General features: G+C 40.2%; 1 protein-coding gene across 4 annotated transcripts in view; it reads left to right on the top strand.

Annotated features, from left to right (window-relative positions):
- dock4b (dedicator of cytokinesis 4b) overlaps positions 1-23,522 on the top strand; it is a 135,761-nt gene that overhangs the window by 71,389 nt on the left and 40,850 nt on the right. For all 4 annotated transcript variants that reach the window (XM_063500654.1, XM_063500653.1, XM_063500655.1 and 1 more), the window contains exons 13-30: positions 360-485; positions 3,378-3,502; positions 4,037-4,199; positions 6,616-6,722; positions 8,836-8,989; positions 9,878-9,975; positions 10,216-10,299; positions 10,971-11,071; positions 11,901-11,982; positions 13,903-14,073; positions 15,693-15,885; positions 16,297-16,433; positions 18,934-19,068; positions 19,451-19,549; positions 20,725-20,819; positions 21,356-21,431; positions 22,524-22,624; positions 22,873-22,931. In XM_063500654.1, coding sequence (XP_063356724.1) covers positions 360-485; positions 3,378-3,502; positions 4,037-4,199; positions 6,616-6,722; positions 8,836-8,989; positions 9,878-9,975; positions 10,216-10,299; positions 10,971-11,071; positions 11,901-11,982; positions 13,903-14,073; positions 15,693-15,885; positions 16,297-16,433; positions 18,934-19,068; positions 19,451-19,549; positions 20,725-20,819; positions 21,356-21,431; positions 22,524-22,624; positions 22,873-22,931 — 2,106 coding nt within the window. The remainder of the gene's footprint in view (positions 1-359; positions 486-3,377; positions 3,503-4,036; positions 4,200-6,615; positions 6,723-8,835; positions 8,990-9,877; positions 9,976-10,215; positions 10,300-10,970; positions 11,072-11,900; positions 11,983-13,902; positions 14,074-15,692; positions 15,886-16,296; positions 16,434-18,933; positions 19,069-19,450; positions 19,550-20,724; positions 20,820-21,355; positions 21,432-22,523; positions 22,625-22,872; positions 22,932-23,522) is intronic.

The following is a 23,522-nucleotide window of genomic DNA, read 5'->3' as shown; positions in this document are numbered from 1 at the left end:
AGGATATTGAACTGAGACGACAGCCATCATGTAGGATTTCCTCTTAATAAAAAAGGAGCTGCGGGGTGACTCGCAGACTGTTTGCATTACTTGTTTATATATGTGTGGGTGTCTGTATGCTTTCTATACATGCAAGTGTCATCACTGGCAGGTGTAATGGTTTGCAAATCCAGTCTGCTGGAATAAAACTCGAGATGTGCTCTTGTGAACGTGCTATTTTCGTCCAGCCTTAAAGTTGCTAACTGTATACGGTTTGGAATATGGTTGTTATATATTTTGAGCTTTGGTGAGGGGTAAGAGATGATAAATTGACGAGAACATGATATTTCATTAATGAATGTTATCACTCTGATTTTTAGGTCTGGCAGTGGCTCTGCAGCTCCTCCATGGGGATATAGATCAACTAAGACGGGAATACATGGTCCTTTTCACCCGTGGTGTGTCAATCACCAGGAAACTGGGCTTCTCTGATGTCATCATGCCAGGTAGGATACCACAAACCAACATTACTTTGTAGGTCTCAAAGCAGTTGTTGTCAAAGTGGGGCCGGGGGACTAATAGTCAAGGTGTTGTGGAAAAATAAGTGTGCTGTGTCATTTAAAAAGTGCACATTTACAGTTGGGGGCAATTTACCTCTATAAAGCAAGCTTACTCTGTCCATTACTCACTCCATGTTATCTTTGGGTCAGTAGAAGCACTTATGTGATGTGACACATCACATCAGTCTCTCATATAATCGCTCATTTCCCTCAGGGTACAATGAACCATTTGTTGTGTAGCTTATCAGCTGAGTCAAAAGTAACTAAGAATTGTGTTTTTATTCTTCTTTCATTTCATTGCGGTGTTTCTGATCATGGGTGATAGAAGTGCTGTCTGTCGTTCCATTCATACACTCTTTATTTCCTAAACTACTATCGCGTTGAGTGGCTATAATCCCTCAAAGCTAGCACTGAGCAAGGAGTTCGGCACATCCTGTGTGGGTCGAGAGTTTATTACAGTGAGAGCAGAGCTCACACATGTAGACTGTCATATACACACCAATGTCCGATTCATGACACAGTATTAGGCTGTTTAGCAGACAGCCAGGCCATAGCTGGATGATTTGAGCAGTGCCCCCACCTTATTATGAGAGAGGGGTTTTTACTGAGCACCTGCGCCACCTAATGCTTTTTTCTGTCACCCATAAACTGCTGCTGCTATTGGTAAAAACATATTTATTGTCTGTAAATACGGGGTTTCAATAACTATTTCACAGCCAGCAGGTGTGGGTAGACCTAATGCGTCCTATCATACGTCAATGTTTGTTACATAAAGTTTTAGCTGACAGATTTGAGGCTGTAAACAGTATATTTTTTTGTTTTTTGTTTTGGTACTCTGTTTTGTATTGTATTTGTTGGCCTGTCTCAAAATTATTATAGTTATTCTTATTATAGTTGTCATGTTTACACCCGACATCTCTGCCTACTGCATGAATCGAGAGATATTTGAATTCCACCCTCACAAAGATGAATCATGCTGTTAAAGGTAGAGAGATGACACTTGGCTGCTTCTGTAAATGCACCTCGGGCTTAGCTGAATTACGTCTTATCGCCTAGGTACCAAATACACAGCCACATGTTTATATGTACACACGCCCGGGGAAAAGTAGGGAAGGAAACTACTGGCTGAATTAGCTCTCTGAGGCAGCTGAACATAAGGGGACTTTTTCAACAGAAAAGCTGATGTCTTAAAAAAGCTAGATATGCTGTCTGGTCACACAGATATAGAGGAACCACATACTGTGGCCCCCCCCAAGCACCTCACTAACACAGATTTATGTACACCATCTCCTTTGTCTTTTTCTGGCTACAAACCCTTAACGCTGAGTGCTCTCACCCTTTCTGCTTGTGCAAGTCTGCCCTTGGGCAAAGGAGCAAAGGAGACTGCCTTTCCTCCTTTTTCCTCTTATTTCTCATTCCACATTTTGTGTGCGATCTTTCCTCTCATTTTCTTTGTAACACACAAACACACTCTTTTCTCCGCCCAGCTGCTCTCCCCCCCACCGTCTCCACTTCCCCTTTTCCCATTGTACATTTAAAAAAAAAAAAAAAAGTGTCCCTGTCGACCTTCCTGTGCTCTTTGTGTGTATGTGTGTGAATGTGTGTGTGTGTGTGTGTACATGTACTTGTATGTATAAAGTTGGGGTGAATATATATAGTCGAAATCATCATGAAGAAGAAGAGTGTAGCTGTCTGATTAAGAGTAGATAATAAGTGCTAACTCTAATGATAGACACGACCACTGAAACCTGCCGAAGTTATTTGTCAAACCACATACATTTTTTTTTTACTTACCCAGCATACTTTGCATTTATACTCCCCCACCACAGGAAACCGTATATGAATGGCTGCAGTCATTGAACAGCTGCAGTTATAACAAAGACAAAGATTATTTCTTCCTGAGATTATTTTCCCAGATTGCAGCACATGAGAAGCACAGAAAAGGCTGCATTTGTTGCAGGGTTGTTTATAAGTCAGATGTTTTAGCTTGAAGTGATACCGAACAATGATTATGCTCTCAAACAGTATGAATATGCACAGTTACCGTAAGCTTATGTCCTGGGATAGATTGATTAATAGGAAAGAGTGAGGGTTCTGTTGCAATTTGAATACACGCACATTATTTATTCATTTGTGCGATTTGTGTTTGCGAATCGTTTCATGTGCTGTCCTTGCTTCTGAGCCCTGGGGGTTGTGGCCCCAATGAAGGATAAAAAATAAATAAATAAAACTCAGAAGTCATTAAAAAGCAAACAGAATAGCAATTATTAAATATCTAAAGAAATAAAAAATAAAAACAAAAAACCCCAGAATTAATACCTTCAGGCTTTTTTTCCCCAAGAAAAATATTAAATACTGTTCAGATGTATAAGAGTAAGAAGAAAATGGTGTAACTGGTTGAAAGCCCAGTACATGTATTCAACCTCACGAGTAGATACTTCTTGCTTTAACAAACAGAATCCACATATTCCCCCCCTTTTACCCTCGTTTTGACCTTTGTCAGGCTCAACCACACTGACAGTTTGATGTGACATGTTAAAATGTTATAACAATGAATTTTTCTTTTCTTGATTACTTAAAAATGCCAGTGTCCCCCATCTCACACACACAGACAACCACACACACACACACACACGCACACAAAGAGCAGTCTTTAATTGTTGAATTCTGGCAGCCAGATGTCATATTTCATGTCAGCAGAAAATATATCATCAAATGCCACCTAATGTAAATGCTGTCCACCCCTGCCAGGAGGAATTACGCAGAGAATCTGCAGCGCGCTCATTAATAATGCTAGCTCATGTGCGTAATCAATGCTTTGTTGCCTCTTTCCTGCAGGAGAGATGAGGAACGACCTTTACATCACACTGGAGAAAGGAGAGTTTGAGAAGGGGGGGAAGAGCGTGGCGAGGAATGTAGAGATCACCGTGTATGTGCTGGATATTGATGGACAGATCCTAAAGGTGAACACTGCTTTTGTGTCTTACTTAGCAAATATAAACAGTTTTGTTGCTAGACACAACAACTAAGGCTAATAGATTTAAATCCCTAGCCAGTTGCCCACTATTAAGAAAAAAAATAAAAGTGTCTTTTTTGGAGCAAATCTCTTCATTTAAACATTGCTGACCCAGATGAGGGCTAAGTGTCTCTCCAGTGTGTTGCCCATTTCTGGTGCAGCACTGTGACAGTCTGCCTCTGTGGTTTCCTGCACAGCCTAGGCCTTGGCCAGAAAATAGAGTCAAATATAACCCTGCTGTCACTGCTGCTGCTACACATGGCACGCAACCCCCATCCAAAACACATAAACACAAATGTAAACCTTGTCTTCCTCACTTTATTGCCTTTTGTTGGCTCTGGAAGGTTTACAGCACATTTCTAGCTGACATATTAATTCACAGTGTCCTTTTCGGTCTGCCTCACCCTTGAGGCCATTCTCTTTTCTGACTTTTTTGTTGTTGTTTGGGAAACGTTAATATAATATTCTTTATATCTTTCAGGGTCATGTGGCAGCTGGCTCAGGTGAACCAAGTGTGGATGAGTACCATTCCTTGGTGTTGTATCACAACAACAGTCCCCGCTGGGGTGACCAGATCAAGCTCCCTATTCCGGTCGACATGTTTCGGGGGTCGCACGTCCGCTTTGAGTTTCGACATTGCTCCAGTAAGTGAAAATGGGTTTGTCAGTTTATTTATTCAGGAAAGGTTAAGCGAACACATTTTTGGCAAGTTTTCGCACATTTTAATACACCATCGGCTTGTGGTGTGAATGCGTGAGGAGCTGCATTCTTCACAGCTGAATACCTAGGGAAGTTGAAGATAAAGACCAGACATCCTGCACTGACTCCACTGTGCCCTGCAATTCCAGGCACATCACTGATAAACCTTTGAAAGAAGTATTCATTTTCCTCACTTGCTTCAACCTACCAGCCCTCCAGCCGTGTGCCCACTCCACATAGACGGTGTCCAAGTGTTTAAGCTCTTTTTTTCGACTTTGGTACTGATACTAGTTTGTCCAACTTCTCATTTCCTAATGAGACAAAACTTTAATTATAATCAAAGTATGCCTCACTCCCTCTCACATTCTTTCTGTGCTTTGGGGAGAAGGCCGGGTCTCTTCTCTCATAACAAGTCGATATTATTATGCCAAGCCGTGAGGCTGTGTGGCTGTGTGCAGCAGATATAGTAGCCTTATTACTGCTGGCAGTGCTAGTATTGCCACCCAAAGGCTGCCTATTAAGATCCCAATTTAAGCCTGTGGTGACACCAAACTGAGGAGGCCATATTACACATGTTATAAGGGCTTTCAAATTCGGGGGCAACCTGCCTGCAAAATTCTGATTAGCACACACTCTCATTTTCAGTTAAGGCTTAATGGAAGGTTTGGTTTTCTGACTATGCCTTTAACTGCTAATTTGTTTTTGAACTCATTATTATCCAGTGTTGCTTCTAAATGGGGCTAATAGGAACAATAAGGACCTGCCAGTATTAGCTGTGCAATGCTTTATTAACTGGTTGTTTATACAGTACAATTCTGAACCAGTCGAATCAATTTACAAGAGAAGCTGTACCTTTATGAATAAAATGGCATGTTACTGTGTGTGGGTCTTGCGCTTATTTTTCTATTAATAATATGAATTATTAAGCAGTTCCTTCCATTATAGAACCTCAAAACTGCCATGTTTGGACTCTTTACAAAAAGGCAACCTGAGATAATTACAAACTGCGGCCACAAGAAGGCTGTAATTTAAAGGATGTTGCAAACAAGCCATAACTTATAGTGGATAAATACTGTTTTATATATAACAAGAGTAACTGCTTTAACTTTGTTTTTTTTATTGATATTGCTTTTTAGATTTCACCGGGTAAGCAGCACTTGCCTTGATTGCCCCAATGAAGTGGCACTGCAGTGGCATAATGGTGCCAGCAATCATTCAGGACGCAAAGTTAGGCTCAGGTCCAACATCAGCTGATGGCCCAGCTGATGCCCTTATACTTAACATAGGGTACCTGGGCACTGCCTCCATTACTGCTGCATGGCTACAAGCCACTTTACAACCCGTCTCCACTTTAACTTCTCATTGTCATGGCATATATGACTGGACTAATGGCCTATCTGTTAAATTTTGTTGTTGTACTCCCCTTATCCATGATCCAAACTGCAGATAGAACTAAAAATTTTATTTTGATTGCAATGGTAATTAGTGGTCTTTGTGAGTAGAAAACCTGAATAACAAGCCAGAGAGAAATGAGACAACAGTTTCTAGTTTGATGCATTAAAAACTTATTTCTCTTGGGAAAGACAACACACACAAACATACAAACTCACAAAAGACTAGTAGACACTGTTAAATAAATCACTGGTGTTGCAATAAAAGGAAATAGAAACTTTCCATGCTCTGCTTTTGCTTCCCGCTGTGCACGCATTAACATTTCACTGCTAAAGCAGCAGATAAATCAGATTACATGTGTTCATACTGCAAATTATGCCCAGAACTTTCAGATAAAGCAACCCACATTAATCAAATCCTCAAAAGAGTAAATCAACTTAAAAAAACCCCAAAAAACAACAACTTTTTCCTTAGTTACCTCACATCCTACCGTTATGCAAGTGTGATTAAAGGGGTAGTGAATTTCCGAGTACAGATGGAAAGATTAGAGGTGTCCTTTAGATTTTCCTGTTAATAAAAAAAAATTACATCCCGTTTCAAAATTAAAATTAATTGCCTTACATATGCAAAGCTCAGGTTTTATATATTTAAACCTCTGTTATTTACCCTATATCAACCAAGGCTCTTAATGTTTGATTGTGCTAAAATGAGCAGGAGCACGCACTTCGTTTGTACATCTTTGCACTTATACTTATCACACTTATACCCACTGATTGGCACCTTCAGCAGTCAAAGGTTACTCACAGAGCCTTTGAATAAATACTTTTCTTCTCCCTGGAAACATACAAAGAATTCAACATATTAATTTGCTGCTGTTTAGTCTAAAAAAGAAAGCATTTTTGTTTTGACGCAGTCTGGGCTGTTCTATTTTTGGACTCAATATCATGTCCATGTGTTGTTGTTTGACAGCTAAAGACAAGGGAGAGAAGAAACTGTTTGGCTACTCCTTTGTTCCTCTGATGCAAGAGGACGGAAGGACTCTGCCAGATGGCACCCATGAGCTCATTATCCATAAGGTAAGACCTGCATACCCTCACGATCTACTGTAGGCTTTGACTGGGGGGGGGGGAAGTACCAAATCAATTTTAACCTCTTCTTGGCAGGATATTCGTTTTTGGCTTATATGTAGTGTATATAGTTTGTACTGCAGAAACCTTCACAGTGTTGTGTAGGTTCATCTAAGATTGTGATATCTTTAAAAAAAGATATCATCTCACGTCCATCAGTAGATTGTAGCTTAGCCGTGATCTTAACTGAACCTGTTGAGTGTTTTGCATCTCACAGGTGCTGTCAAGGATAATTTGGATGGGATTGTGCCCTGTATATGATTACGTGAATCATTGTCTCTAAATGGCAAATTGCGAGAGTCTTTTATGATACAGTTAAGAGCCACCGGCCACCAAACAGCTCGCATCACTCAATTACAGGGTTGCACGCCAGTGAGTAATGTCCGCTTACATAACATTGCCAAGCTGTGAGGTTGAATTTAACCAGGCGTAAGTGTTGCTGTATTTCTGTTTGTGTGTGCATGTGTAAGAGTTAGTCTGCATCTCTTTATTTAGAATCACCTTTTCTCCCTACGTTTTAAGCGACTCACAGGTTTGTCATATCAAAGGTCTGAAACAAGTAAAAGGACCAGTATCCCCAGTTAAAAGCTGCTGCAATGCTGTCTTGGGTGTAATTCTGAATAATTGCAGACTAGATGCTTTTCCTCAGCTGCAGGCGAAGGGTGTGTCCAGTTCTGTGGAAGGAAAAGAAACATGAGTGCATTCATGCATTTTATTGGCAGTAAGGGGTCCAAAAATATGATGTATTTATTCTATGATTATCTATGGTTTAGTTCAACAGTGTATAAACACAAAGAAAAATGCTATTTTCTTTGTACCTTTTCATGTCAGGTTGCAAGATTTAGTCTTACCAAACCCCAGATTTTGAGCCTGCTGGTTTTAGTGGACTGCTTTCTTTTTCCTGTGTGTCTCCACCATAGAGGGGGGTAAAGGCCCATTGTAATGCCAGATGAAAGTTGCTGAAAAGCTCAATGAAACTGGCATGGCCTAGTTTCTCCTCAGGCCTAAAATAGACACACAGGAGCAGTCCAAACTCTTTGGTAGCTTTGGAGCTCAAACAGCTTCAGATGTAGGACTGCGTGTTAAATCCATAACACAAGACAATCTAATTTCAGTCAAGACCTCTTCAGTAAAAAGAAGACTGTCTTTTGTTTTTTTACCTGCATAAACAGTAATTTATCTATGCCTCTGTTTAAGCAATTTCCCCACATAAGAGGGTGAGGAAGGAGAGCAGCAACAAGATTCTTGGTACCAAGCAGACCAGGCCTTAATGACAACAGATATAACAGTGGAATCAGACACAACATGAAAAGAAGGGTCTGATTCAGAGGTTGGTTGCAAAGGAGCTTGCAGAGGCAGTTGGTGAAGTCACACATATTGCTTCAACAGTTGTGGGTTTCTGATGGTTCAGAGATTTACAAGGAAAGCTAATAACACTTTGTTCAGAAACGAGCCTATTTCTAACTTCAATGTATGACGGGATGATTAGCCACCATGAGGATCAACTTCTCCTTTATTTTTGATGTTGGATGACAAGTTACAGAGCAACCACCTACCTCTCACAAAATATTTACAGACATGATTAGGCTAGCTAGCAGAAACGAGCACTGAAGTTTTTGAATAGACAAAAATGTAAACTATTTGCTATTGCAAGTAAAGCAAAGCGATGGATCTGCTGGTCAGTTATTGGGCAATACAGGTCATTACTTAATTCAAAATGAATGCAAAGAAGGAGTATTAAAGCCTGAAAAAGATGCCTGTGTGAATCCTCCATCGCTGATCTCTAATTTAATCAACCTTTCAGGCTCAATATGACTGATGTATATTCCACCTAAGGTCTTTGATGTGGTATGCCCACATATTACCTTTTTGAAAAGTAATTAGAAAAATAATCCACCTTTTCCTGTATCTCCCCTCATTCTCTGTTTTTAATTGGTCACACTGAGGGTTCAAACTGGCATTTGAACCCTCAGTGTTGCATTCTTCTGCTCTTGTCCAAAACATATGCCAGTGGCAGCTCAAAAAAGTTGTGCTTTATTTTTTTCGCTTGGTTTCCTTGCAGTGCGAGGAGAACACCAGCTTGGCTGACTGTTCACGCTACCTGAAGCAGCCGTTCTCCAAGGCCAACCTGCCGTCTAACAATCAGACGCTGAAAGGCACCAAGGAATCTTTCTGGATCACCAGCTTCCTCTGCTCCACCAAGCTCACGCAGAACGGTAAACAAGACTCAGGCATCGACATTTGGGTCGCTTGCCTGCTGAACTGTTTTTGGCCGCCACACTTTTACAGATTTTAATTGGCAGTTTAGTTGTGCAGCACTTCACTAGCTGGTTCTGTGTGCTTCTATAGATCAGCGAGTGTTACAAAGAATGCAATCAGGGCTTCAAAAGAGGCTGAAGAAAATGTAGAAATGCCATATGTTAAGGGAAGTCAAAGAGATGGGTTCTGTGCAAGTGTTAAACTGATGTTCCCCTCCATAGTGTGCGAACAAACCAGTGAATATGCAAGGTGGTAGGAACGGCTTCCGATCTGCAAAACTCACTAATGAAGTAATAAGTCCTTATGCTTTTGGGTTTGGGATTTCAGCATGGCTAGAAGGCTAAGTCAATGTTTGAATAGAAACTTTAAAGTTACAAGCATAATTCACTTTCAACACTCTTTGTTTATTTATCTTTTGAGATGCATTTTAAGACAACCAAAATCAGTAATGTAACAACACAAACAGAATTTTGAGTATAAAATTGCAAAAAGACATTTCAGGTTCAACAGAGACAGCTAAAAGACTTTCTTCTTGAAGCTTATGTTTTATTCATGCGTATGTCTGGGGAATCCTGCACAGGAAAATGACTTTTTATCTCCCTCATCCTGCTGCACTTGAAAATGTCATCATTTGTTTGGATACGTTGGGGGCTTTGGGGCTATAATTGAAGGGCCTGATGATGCTTTGTGATGTGAGGTGCACGCAGCTCTCATAATCCTCATAATCCTGTGTTGTTGTTGTTGTTGTTGTTTTTCAAGCAAACAAGGGAAGCATCTTGATCGTGTCACTGTTTGTACGTCATGTGTCTTTTTGCATCTTACCCCTCTTTGTTGTCTTCCTTCAGGTGATATGCTGGACCTGTTGAAGTGGCGAGCCCACCCTGAGAGGATCAACGACAGCTTATCAAAGCTGAAGGAGATCGATGGCTCGGAGATTGTCAAAGTAGGCCAGCAGACAGACTCTCGTCCATGATTTGGCCCTGCTTTTTCTTGCCTTGTTCAATTCAATTCAATTCAATTTTATTTATATAGCGCCAAATCACAACAACAGTCGCCTCAAGGCGCTTTATATTGTACAGTAAAGCTCACTGTTAAGAATGAAGTGTCACTGTTTTGTTTCAGTCAAATTGTATTTTAAGTTCAGGTTGAGAAAATGAAAGCCTGTTTTGTATTTCTCTAACAGTTTCTCCAGGACACCTTGGACACCCTCTTCGGGATTTTGGATGAAAGCTCCCAGAGATATGGACTTAAGGTGTTTGATTCACTGGTAAGTCAGTTGTCCAAATGGCCCAGTCGTGTCGCAGATTTTTTTTGTGTGTGCGTATTCTCCTTTTTTCTTCACATCAGGAGCCATCTGATAGTGTTTGAGTCAACAGTAAGAGCAGAAACACAAACTCCAAGAGAAAGATCTAGTGATGTAACGCTTCAGAGCTCGCTGAAGCAATCTCAACCTGGTCATGCTGCACTGAGCTGATAGTGTGAGCCCGGAGATCGATCTCTTTCTGTCTCTGTCTCCTCATATCTCTCTCTCTCCAAATCAGTTTCACGCTGACACAAAAGCACACTTTCTCCTCTCACTGTGGCGTTATCAGTGATGAAAAGGTCTAGCGGGCCGCTGTAGCCATCAGGTTTTCTTTATGTTGCTCGAGATCAATCAAACAGGTTGGACGAATGGACTTGCGCTCTGTGGCTGGAAAAGCTCAGATCATACAAGCTGAAGACATGAAGTGATGGGTTTTTAAAAATATTTCTAGAGATTTGTGTGCAGCATGTAATTACCTTTAGTTTCTTTTTAATCTCATAGCCTCATATGAAAGGCGCAATTTTAAATTCATGCATCTTAGATAAAACTTTATTAAAATGCACAGAATTTTTTGGGGTTTTTTAAGCGATATGCCAACATGATTTTTTTTAAGTTGTCTTCTCTGTTTACTCTAGGTCCATATCATCAACCTTCTCCAGGACAGCAAATTCCAGCACTTTAAACCAGTCATGGACACTTACATCGAAAGCCACTTTGCTGGAGCTTTGTCCTACAGGTATGTGATGTTTCAGCATTCACTTGTAACAAATGCTGCAGATTTTCAAGGCTACAGCACAGAACCACACATTGTATTCTAATAAGATATCACAAGAGGTAGGCAGGACAAGAGAGTTCAACCTACGTTAATGCTGAGAGGCAGCTTTGCTCAGTCCTGTGCTTTGATAGAAGATTGAATGAAATGCTTATGGTGCCCCCTGGTGGATGAAAAGTGAATTAGAAAATTGTGCTCACTTTTGCCTCCCTGGATTTCATTTCTCCTCCATCACACACCTGCTGTTCTCACCTCACCAGTTGTTTCTTTCAGTCTGTACCCATTTCTGTCTTCTGATATTTTTGTCAAACTTTCTTTTGTAAGCACACACACCACTGCCACATTTCTAGAAGCTCTAAACAGGAAACCAAGATACTTAAAGAGTACTCTCATAAGTACTCAATGCCATATGTGTCAGAAGCGCACCGCTGGATGAAGATGACCTCTTGAGTTGAAGAGTTTAATTTCAAAGTTCGACCATTTAAAGCAGCAGTAAAAAAACTGAAACAGATTACAAGTGGGTGGCAAGGAGCTTTTATTACTCTTGTCAGCCCGCAGTTTAATGATTATTACACACGGCTGTAGCATTGTATTGATGAATTAATGTGACCAGAGTTCATTTAAATAATGGACGATAGACCGTTACATTTTAACACATGACACTGTCTCATCTATATTTGCCAAATCCAGTGAGAGAAGCAATGCAGCTAGTGGTAACTAGTTGTACTGTGTGTGTGTGTGTGTGTGTGTGTGTGTGTGTGTGTGTGTGTGTGTGTGTGTGTGTCTCCTCCAGGGACCTGATCAAAGTGCTGAAGTGGTACGTGGACCGCATTGTTGATGCAGAGCATCAGGATCACATACAGCAGGTGCTCAAGGTGAGGCACGCACAAAGACAGCCAGGCCAGTATTTCAAACTGTAAATGCAGCTGCCTTTATTGATACACAAATACACCCATGCACACAATGACACCATCCACTGCCACTCCTGCTAATTCATACGTTCTTCTACCATTCGTTATCCCCCACCTGTGTCTATTACACTGCATGCAATTTTAATGAGCAGACGCACGGTGCCTCTGGTGTTGGGAATCCTCATCACATTTTTCTAATGACTCATGCAGACACACTGTCAGCGGAGCACATTGCGGCACCCAAACTGTGGCTCCTCGTTTAACATTCACAGAATAGATTCTGCACCAGAAGTGAAATGGTAATCTGTAGTGCAGTAAATAATGAATAAGCGGTACAGTGCAGATGTGCTTGCAGGCTTTTCCACGTAGAAGTAGATAAGAGAATCTCTTTAGACGGGTTTAATTGCGTATCTAACATGTCGAGGTGCTTATCTTTAGGCACATTCCTTTTTTAATAAAAAGCAAAGCGGATCACTGTCAAAAAACTGCTATATTATAAATGAGCTCAATAATAATAAAATTAAAGGTTATCATGAATAAAATTGTTTTATTTATTTAAATTCATGTGTATCAAGGCTTTGCCATAGACTGTATATTAAAGACGTTGGTAGTCACATCAATGTCAGCTATTGGTTTTGAAGCTTCAAGATGGGCATTTTACTCAGTGTTGTTGTTTTTTGTTTTGTACCCACAAATGACCTAATTTGGAAAAATAAATCATGTAACTGGTAGCATGATTTATGCTATCAGAGAGACACAGATACCTGCTGCCATGTAAGTCAACTTATAAATAAAATAAAACTCTGGATTTCACTCACTTTAGAAACTGGAGCATGGGCGTCTTTGACAGTATGTTGGTACAATTAAATAAGCAGCCATGTTATTTGTCAGGTAATTGCATTAAACTTCTTCCACGAGACATCATATACAGTCGGAGAGATCCAGTTCAGTGACTTAGATTAATTGAGGGGATCTCCGAGCAGATGGCTAAAGGCACCAACTTGTTATTCAAAGCAGCCGCTCTATTAATTATCCAGAGCTTTAAGCTCTTACAGTTACAGTTGGATACAATACAAAAGATACAATTTAAACTGCTGAGGTGTGTGAAAATTTGCTCCTACGTGCCTTGAAAGAGCAAATTGGCATCCAAAGTTGTTTTTGTATTCCAGTAGCTTTAGTGATCTACCTCCATGAATTTGTTGACATATGTGAGCCCTATATTGATGCTATCATTATTATTGGTTTTAATAAGTAGGCGATTGTTATTTTCTCAGCAAAAAAGCAAAATAAATAGTCAGAGTTTCACAGAAGGACTTGACAGTACTGAATCAACAATCACAATAATTGCAGGGCGCATCGATGCGATGCGCAGTTAGCCACATTACTTTATTACATCGGTTATATCTAGGGAGGTGCACGTTAGCTTACACCGTAAGTTACGGCATTTGGTTTCAGAGGGGTTTGTGGTTATGGTGTACATCTCCCAATGAAGCATAAATCTCCACACTGACTGTAAATCTGTCTACTACTGTTTTTAAATTGGGCACCCTCACATTAACATCTGTGGGTACTGGACAGCCTCAAGTGGCCCTTGAGATCACAATGCCAGAGTGACTTATTTGTTTTGTTTCAATTCATTTTTTCATGCTTGACTCAAAAACTCAAAATGATGAATCCATTATCAGAATTGCTGGCAATTTTATTTAAATAGTCTGGTACTTTTGACTTTGAGATAAATAAAATAATAAGAGATTGGATGAAATTCATCAGGACAAAATGTACGAATTCTTTGACAACTTTCCCTGGAAGGAACTTTTGTGCTTTTTTCCATCAGGTGGCAGAGGACAAATTCTTTTTTGCTTTTTTTTCCCTCTTTCCTCTCAGGCCAGCGAGTACATTTTTAAGTACATCATCCAGTCCCGTCGGCTCTTTTCGCTCGCTACAGGAGGCCAGAATGAGGAAGAGTTCAGAGTCTGCATTCACGAGTTGTTCATGTCCATCCGCTTCTTCCTCTCGCAGGAGAACAAAGGCACCACGCCCGTCGCACAGACACAGGTGTGTATGGGCTTGTGTGAAAAATCAGTGACAGGCATGAGCGTATCTTAAGATCTTTGCAGCTTTGTCATACATGCGCCTGATTGTGTGAATCTGAATGTGAAAATGTGCGCCACTTGATGTTTTCTTTCTCAGGGGCTCCTGTTGATGCAGTTGTGAAAGGTGAGAAATTGGCTGTAATTGAATTTCATGCTGCCAGAGGGTTTGGAGGCAGAACTGGGATTTCTGTGGCAGGTTTTCCTTAATCAGTGGGAGGTCTGCACAGCAGGGCAGCTGCCTTCACTGATTTCAAAGAAGCTCAAAACAAAACAAGCTAAAGACCCCAAAGATAATCCTAATTACAAACAGATGCTTGTGCAGTGGTGTATTTGTGCACTCTTTTTTTTTTTTGTGTGTGTGGAGAAAATAAATTTTTTTTTTCCTGTGGTTCATGTGTTGGTGCTGTGGTGTCCATCTGATCTTATGTCTTCTCCATCCGGGATACTCCATTTAAATTTCTCATATTTTCCTATATTTTTTAGTGTTCACCTCACCCACACAAAATCTAAACTTGTCTTTTCTTTTAGCAGCCATAACGAACTACGCATGTTAGCAAAAACCTCACTTTGAATCTTCAAGAATCAGATTGCTATTCCAGCTGCGCTCTGTCCATGCTCTGTCTGAAAACCTCTGTTTTAGTCCCCCACTGACTTCTGATCTGTATTCTCAACACAACAATAGCAGTGGGAGAATGCAGGTCGGGCTAATGCTAATCCCACTTAATCTGTAACATCTAGCACACACACACCGGCATACACAAATACATACACACTCAAAAACATGAGCAGCAAACCCATATACAGATAACTGTTTCCTGCACATATGGAATTTGTAATGTGCAGAACAACTTGAGATTGGCAATTTGGTATTCAACTGTCACTCCTGTTTTAGATTTTATACTGTTAAGTAAAAATGCAAAAAAACAAAACATGATTTGAACATAGTTGCTGGAAAACAAAACAGCATTTGTCTTCTGCCAGAATGTCCCAGAGAAGAAGAACATTAGTGTTGAAAAAGAGAGACTCAAAGGGAGATATTTAGTCTTTTTTTCACAACTATGCAATGAGAAACTGACAGAACCTGACAGGAAGAAGGAGAATCTGACAGCCAGCTACAAACAAGTGATGGGCAGCAATCCTAGCTGTCCTTCAGCTTAATCCACGTAATCCGTGCCTGCCAGAGTTCTGACTAAATCCAAGTGGGGCCAGTGATTCAGGGCAGAATAGTAAATATTTACCTCTGTTTACTAAATAAAACAGCTTTCTAGAAACATAGTATGAAAATTAAGAGGAGTATGGAGCAGTACAGTCGCTTCTTCTTGAGTCAGTTCTTATCAGTTGAGCTGAGCTGCAGGGCATCTTCACAGTGTCATTAGGATGTAGCTTCTTTATTATGCTCCTTACATCATTAAAGTTAGTGAAAGATGTATGGTAAAATATTCACTGCATATACATATATAGGAACACTCTCATCATGGTTTTCAGCACAGTGATTCCATGCCTGGAGAAAGCATTTAAACAAAAATGAGCTCCACCTGTTGCACCTGCACCTGTTGTTGAACATTTCCTCTTTATGCGCAGGCCGTGTTCCTCCGAACATTTCCGGCAATTTACGGCGAGCTGTTGAAGATCTTCACGGTGCGCGAGGTGGCCGGTTTCGTCAGGGAGACTCTGGGCAGCCTGCCTACCACCGTCCATCCTGACTGCCCTCTGGAGGCCGTCAAACTGCAGTGCATTGCCAAGACTGTGGAAAGCCAGCTTTACATTAACCCAGGTAAATACTAGTAGGACAAAAAGCATTTATTCACAGCATGATCAGAACTCTTTAGCTCTGCAATCCCATTTGAGAACACACCTTAGCTAATTGTTACCCTGCAGTGAGCCAAATTCCAAGTTATTAAACTGTTCTTAATAAAGGGTTTACACTGAAGCAAATTACTGTGTCAGTTTTTTATTTGCAACACACTCCCAAAGGCTGCATGTAGCAGGGAAAAAACATCCCTCATGCAAATCATATGAATGTCATACAAGATTTTCATTAGTTCCAGTCAATAATGTTTCAACTGAGCATGGAAGCAGAGCAAGACATTATGGCCCCGCGGAGAAATGAATGTAGAAAATTTTCTTAGTTGTTCCCGTTCTGTTATTTCTACTTCATTAAGTCTTTGATATGTTTGTGCTGTAGAGTCACGATGCATCCTGTTGCCGGTGGTGCTTCGAGTGCTACAGGCCCACATGCAGGAGCAGAGAGACCTGGTCATGTGTGCCCAGATCCTCTCCAGCATGCTTTCTCTAATCAAGAAGGAGGAAAATGGCACTGCGGTGAGTATTACGCTCACAACTGACAGCCATTAGTCAGGCCCCCCTGCTTCCTTAAAGAAACACTGCAGTGTTTTGGGAAATACACTGGCTTTCTTACTGATGAGGATACTGAGACAGCTGGTTAACTGAGTTTAGACTAGAAAGCTCAGGTAATGAAATCCATCTAAAGCATATTTCAAGCTCAAAACCCAAATTTGTGTAATCTCTTAAAAGCTTATAGCTGTCTTTAGAATTTCTTTCTTTTTGTTTTATTGATTAATAAAAAACAGTTTCAGGTTTTTATTAAATGTTAGTGTCAGAAAAAAAATCCCTGGCTTGGCCTGACTAGAGCCTTTGCTTTTAGTTTTTTAAATTTGGCCAGTCAACTCCTTGCACTTGCACCCCTGGATGCTGGAGGTCCCACTGGCCATTTGCGCCTGTCTGCATCTCACTATTTCAGTAGACTTCAGTAATGCAGAGAGCAATCGTCCAATTAAACTCAGAGATCGAACAGTGGCTTTCGGTGTAAGATCGCTCCTTCCAAGCCTAAAGATGGCACCGTTTGCCACATTGGGCTCCTTGTGACTTCATCCTCTTTCTCAAATTTAAATTCAAGATGAAAGGTTGCCCTTCTCTTAGAGTGAAGGAGATCCCATGTGCTCAGGGGGAGGAACTTAAAGGTGCCAGTTTGTTGCTTTTGATGGATTGCGTCACACCTCAAAGACGCACAACAGTCTTATTCTTCTCACCTGACTTTGAACAAGAATTTTTTAAGTCATTGCAGTCATTCACCAGATCATTGTGTTGTTGCTTAAAGATCTGGTTACGCTTTAAAATGTGGTGTACAACTAAAGGCGTAATTCCTACAACTAAGAGCTGATTCAGTGGAAATTAAATGGAATTTTAATTACTTGAAATTACAATGAAATTGTTATTATTTGTAGGTAAATATAATTTCATGGTAATTTTGAAGACAAACAAGAAAAAATAAAATACCATCAAAATTTGCAGACCTGTGCTTTTCCATAAAATTATGAAGAAGTTACGTAATAATGACAACTATTTATACAGTGCTTGAAAGTACTTGCGGTATAACTTTTATTTCCTCTCGTGTAAAATACCTGAAGTTATGCGTTACTTAAAATGACTTACAGACTACTGAAATGTTCTTGCAGTATACCAAGTTCTTTGTTTCCTGTAAAAATCTGACTAGTGACCCCCTTATTCTAGTGCATACACCGTTAAGTACTTGTAGGTAAATATAAAGACATTGTAATTTCAATAAAATACGCCATTTAATCACTGGGGAATTACAGCCTTAGTTGCATGCCTTATTATAAAGTGTTAGCAAATATCCCTGGCTCCTCCAAGTCATAGAATAATAACTTTTTGAAATCATAAATAATATGGTGTAATTGCTTCATAGAAACTTGTGCAGTTGCAACAATTGCTGATGTTTTTCAAGAATCTGCATGACAGTATCCCTCCCATTATATCTCCCAAAATAATTAAAGAAAGTCAACACCACAGGAATCAGTCCTACACCAGTTTCGTTGCCAGTACACTGCAATAGCAGATTGCTTTGTTGCGTGTATATGGTCAATTAGTCTTGGTAACAGGGACACTGGCAGCTGTGCAGTCCAGTAATGAGAGCCATCAATTTAGCAATGGACACTGTCAAAGTGGCAGTCACTTTGAGCTGTGTGTGTGTATTTGTGTGATTTGCCTGTCTGTGTGTACCTGCTCAGGTTGCCGGGCTTGTACCGGTCCCTGCCGAAGAGGCAGCCAGAAAAACACATACACAAATGCGTGCACACATGAGCACCCACTGGCACCATATCTAAAGGGAAGTGACAGCAGTGGCAGTCAATGTGCCAGTGAGGCTCCTTCTCATTATCACTCTTTCCAAGACCTGTCTGTCTTGTCAGGGGTAGAGACTAGAGAAAAATACACACACACACACACACACACACACACACACACACACACACACACGCACACACAGGCGCACACACGCACACACACACACACACCAGTTTATCCACCGCTCTATTTGAGTTTCTTTTCATCTTTAACTGCCTCTATGTCTTTTGTATTCTACCTTCTTCTATTCGTTTCCGTTCTCCTCTTTCTTTTTTAAGTTATAGTCTCAAAATGTTCTGCATGGCCCTGAAACTTCTTATTAGTCCACATTCTGGTTCAAGACTCATTGAAACTGATGAAAATAGAATTACAGGGTAGCGGTGGCAGGGCGGTGAGGGGTGTAGACGTTGGCTCGGAGGCAGAATGGTGTCAGTTGTTGAATCCGGTTCAGTGTTGTGCTAGCAGAACAATGCCAGGTAACTTTAAGAGGACATAAGTGCACAGATGGAGTCTGTTTGAATTTTAGGGACTCTTACATTCAAGATTCACATTTTTTTCTTTCTATTCTAAATGCTAATACTCTCTCTCTCTCAAGGTAATGTGTTACTTTGACCTGTGATTCATTCTCACATGGGCGTGTTTTCTTTTCCCTCTCCAGGAGCCTGTGGTGTCTGAGGAAGTGGAGCTAATTGTGGAAAGCCTGCTGGGAGTTTTACTGAGGACCATCTTGGAAATTAGCAACCGGCCCCAGCCTGCTGGAACCTCCATGAGACTACAGTTCCAGGATGTCACTGTATGTGTGTTTTACTGTGTGTGTGTTAGGGTTGTTTGTAGGGTGTGTTTGTAAGCTAGCTTACTGCTATAAATGCCAGGACTTGACAATATGTAGAAGTGTAATTAGACTAATAAAGTTTCTGGAATGGCAGAAATGGTGAGGTGGATGGCAATGAGATCATCATTGTCTGATGAAGGAAGGTCAAGGTGGAAACTCTTTTAAAAATCCTGTTAACATACGTACAATTCTTACTAGTTCCAGTATTATTTTCAAAGCACAATAGATCTTATTTTTTGAACTCATTTCTCCTCCAAAAGGATAGAAAAAGAAAAGTTTGCCCTGAATATGCAACAACATTAAAGCTCCATCTTCTCCCTCTCATTATGTGTTGTGTTGTCAGGGAGAATTTGTGGCGTGTTTGTTGGCGCTTCTGCGACAGATGAGTGACAAGCACTATCAGAAGCTGCTGCAGGCGTTCAGCAGCAAAGACGACCTGAGGGTAAGACCACTCGATCTTTCTCTCTTTCCCTCCATCCATATCTGTCTGTCTGTCTCTACTCCTGATTGTGTCTGTGTGCAAGTCTAAAAGTAAAAGATTATAATTAATGCCTGTTGATGGCATTACTACAATTTCTACAAATTGTGTAGAATAGGACAGCAGGAAAAATAAGAGACAGAAAGTTATTAAGTTCATGGGTTTACTCTATTGGGAATTAATGTTAACTGAAGTAATGTGCTTTTTGTGAGTTCTATTTTTGATACATGCATCAAAAAAGTTTAATCAAAAGAGTTTACTAAGTGAACCCTGATGCTGGGTTTGGTGGTAAAACCTAAGTGAAACATGCAAATGAAACCAGATTTACTGCTTTCACATGTGCAGCGCATCTTTCTAGAAGCTCAGACTTTGAGTGTATAATACTATTACAGTTGATAACACAGCACATCCTATCCTATGTACAGAGTACATAGTTACATAGTAGATCTGCATTTGCCTTAACACTTGAAGTGTTAGGATCAGATATTTGTGTACAGTGTAGTGTCCTTAAATAGAGCTGATATTAACAATTCAGCACCATGGACAGATGCAGAGGAAGTTGTTCTACCTTCATACTAACTCTGAGCAGATTTAATGTGGTTCACACTGGAAAAGAGCCCCTTTTCCATTAGTACCTACTTGGATCAACTTGCCACAGCTCACCACAGGTTTCAGGGTTTTTCATTAGGTCATAGTACCTGCTCGGCCAGGGTTCCAAAGCGATCCAAGCAGGTTCTAAAATGTGATATCGTCAGACTGCATGCCACCAATTGGCTGGTCAGTGGTGTCACTCGATGAGTCATAAGAGCATCTTGTTTGTTAATGGAAAATCGGTCGATCCAAGTCTATCTGAGGAGGTACAAATGGAAAAAGGAGCTACAGTGAAGTTTTAGGTTGTTTGTTTTCCCACAGAGCGTGCAGAGATAAAGAGAAGTCAAGAAGTAGCTAGAAAATATTAAAATGGCCAACAGAAACACAGACATTTCTTTTATATATTTTTAATTATACCTAATATATAATAGGATAGTAAATGGTTGTCAAAAATAAGCTCCATCCCGAATCTTTCTTCTGCAATAACTCTTTACTGAGTAACAAACTTAATGTGCCTTGGTGTTGTTTTGCATGTGTTTGTGTTGCAGGATTTCCTCCTTCATATCTTTACAGTCTTCAGGATCCTAATCAGACCAGAAATGTTCCCTAAAGACTGGACTGTCATGAGACTGGTCACGAACAAGTAAGAACACACACACAAACAAATCAAGGAAAGCAGGAAGAGGACACGAATGAGGACAGACAGGAAATCAGAGGCTCATGCAGATATGCAGTATGCATCCCACTCACAACTAGTCGTTTATTCTGTTTGTGTGCTTTCATCTGCTAAAATATTCAACCTTGGTTCTCTCAGTTAACACTTGATTTTGATCGCACAAAAAGCTTCAGAAGATGGAGAGATTTGAATGTAGTGTGCTCATTTAATATGAGAGTAAATGCAGTGCTTATCCATCCATATTATTGTCTTGAGGTCACTATCAAGTGACAAAGAGATGATATCATACAGGAAAAACAAGTAACAGTTGTTTCATAATAAAAAGTTTTGTCAGACAGAAAAGTGTAACTTAAAAATGTTATGCCTTAGCTGTTTATGGTTTTGCCTCTCTACTTGTATTTTCCTTTAGCAGTGCAGAATGGAAATGACAGATTCCCCTCCAAGGTGACACAGTAGTAATCTTCTCCACCTCTTGCTTTCTGTGTCCCTTTTTGTTCTTTTAGTGTCATCATCACAACTGTCCTCTACCTTTCTGACGCTCTGAGGAAAAACTTCCTCAATGACAAGTTTGACTACAAGGTAAGGAAAGGTGGCAGGCTTTGTGTGCGTGTGTGTGTTGTCTGAACAGTGCTGCAGTGCTTCAGAAGTCTGAATGTCAAAATAGCTTCAAAAAGTCTGCTGCATTACTTTACCACTGACACACAGGCAGACACATATATAATATGGAAGTTCATCACACATCACAAAAACTGAGACATGGATATAAAATCGAGCTAATACTATTATTTAGATGCTTAAGGCAGACTGTGCAGTAGTGAGCTGAAAGCTGAAAAACAGAAGAAAGAACAATAAATATACTTTACACCAACATCAAATACTTAATCTGGTTTCAGTATTTTTTCTATATGGTGCTTGACTAGGTACAGTCATGGACTATCTAATAAGCTTGATTTGATCCATTTGGAAACATATAGAAAAAAAAAAGGGTAATTCTAGACCACCAGTGCATTTTGGCTTTTGTAGCGTTTTTAAACTGATTTGTGATGGTTTGTTGTTTTCATAAACATTTTGAGATGTTTGAGTCTAGTGTCTTAAACCAATTAATAGACTGATGACTGATTTTAGGGCATCATTTTAATTGTTGCAACTCTCCCCATGAGTGATATAGGTGAAGTATTGCACTCTGTGAGATAATCCCCTCTACATTAGTAGAGGAATGTGATTCAGTCTGAAAATTTTTACACCTGAATATCTGATGTTACCTGACTGTAGTGCAGTGGTGGAGATGTTCTTAAAGATGCAATTCAGAGGCGAAACTGTTGATTTACTCTAGTTGATGGAATAGTCTAACATAGACAAGTGATCTATAAGTGTGATCACCTTAAGAAGAGAGGTATGTGAGTTCTCAAGGTAAAGTAACACATCATCAGCATATAGGCTTATCCTATGGTCTGTTTTTTCAGTTTGAATTCCTTTAATAGCGGAATTTTGTAGGATTGCTGCTGCTATTGGCTTAATGAAAATGATGTAATCTGAAGATTTGGGAGGCTGTTTGTCCTATCAGTATTATGTCTAATAGTAGGTTACTGTGTGCCCACATGCAGGTAGACACTTTTGTAGGTTAAAGTCAGGAGGTTGTGCACGTTAACAAAGTGATGTTTTTTATTGCAGGTGTGGGATTCGTATTTCTACCTGTCTGTAATATTTATCAACCAGCCCTGTCTTCAACTTGAATCCTTCTCTCCCTCCAAGAGAAAGAAAATACTGGAAAAGTAAGTGCTGATTATTTGCAAATGCTTGGTATTCTTTGCTGGATGCGTTAGAGCAGTCTGTAATGAGCCACACGCCTACTCAACAAGCCGCTCTATCTTGCTCCTCCTGTCTGTCAAGAACCTCAACACAGCTGGACACACACAGTGTACACTCACTCTAATGACTGCTTAACATGCTGTTCTACAGCTTCCATCAGTATGTGCACACATTTTTAACCGCATTTTGTTGTTGTTTTTTTATCATGCAGATATGGAGACATGAGGGTGATGATGGGCTGTGAGATCTTCAGCATGTGGCAGAATTTAGGTAAGGTGATAGAGGGAAAAATGTGTCAGTGCCCATCATGGCGCACATCTTATTCCTCAACATGGGCTAGACCCATGATGGAGAAAGTTGTTAAGCTCACCGTCCTTCATGTGGCATATTCACAAGAGATACTTACTGAGTACTTACTCAATGTTACCATGCATGGGATCCGTCTCATTGGGCTTTGCAATTCACTCCTTTGCTGGATTCCAGCTTGATCATTATATGGATGGATCTGCATGATGTGTAACAACGTGGGCCATCATGCGGACCAAATTTTCATTTATAAATGGCACTACAGCCTCCATAGTGCTCATAAAGGAAAAGAGGCTGGAAAAAAGCTGGAGAGTGCGCAGAAAGAAAAAAAAGTAAAAGATTTGCTGATGCAGGACCTAAATGTTTGGAAAGAAATTTGTGAAGGGATTTTAACCTAATGACGTACATGGCATATTTGCAGGTACTTATAAGTGCTACTGTCTGTCTTCCATTTCAGCAATAGCTGGATCTCTTAAAGTCCTATGGTTATATTGAAACTATCTAAATCCTGTTTTTATTTATTCATATTTATTGCTCCTCTGGTGCAAAAGTAGA

The sequence above is a fragment of the Pelmatolapia mariae genome, linkage group LG17 (genome assembly GCF_036321145.2).
Source record: "Pelmatolapia mariae isolate MD_Pm_ZW linkage group LG17, Pm_UMD_F_2, whole genome shotgun sequence".
NCBI lineage: Eukaryota > Metazoa > Chordata > Actinopteri > Cichliformes > Cichlidae > Pelmatolapia > Pelmatolapia mariae.
This window is presented reverse-complemented; position numbering and strand designations above follow the sequence as displayed.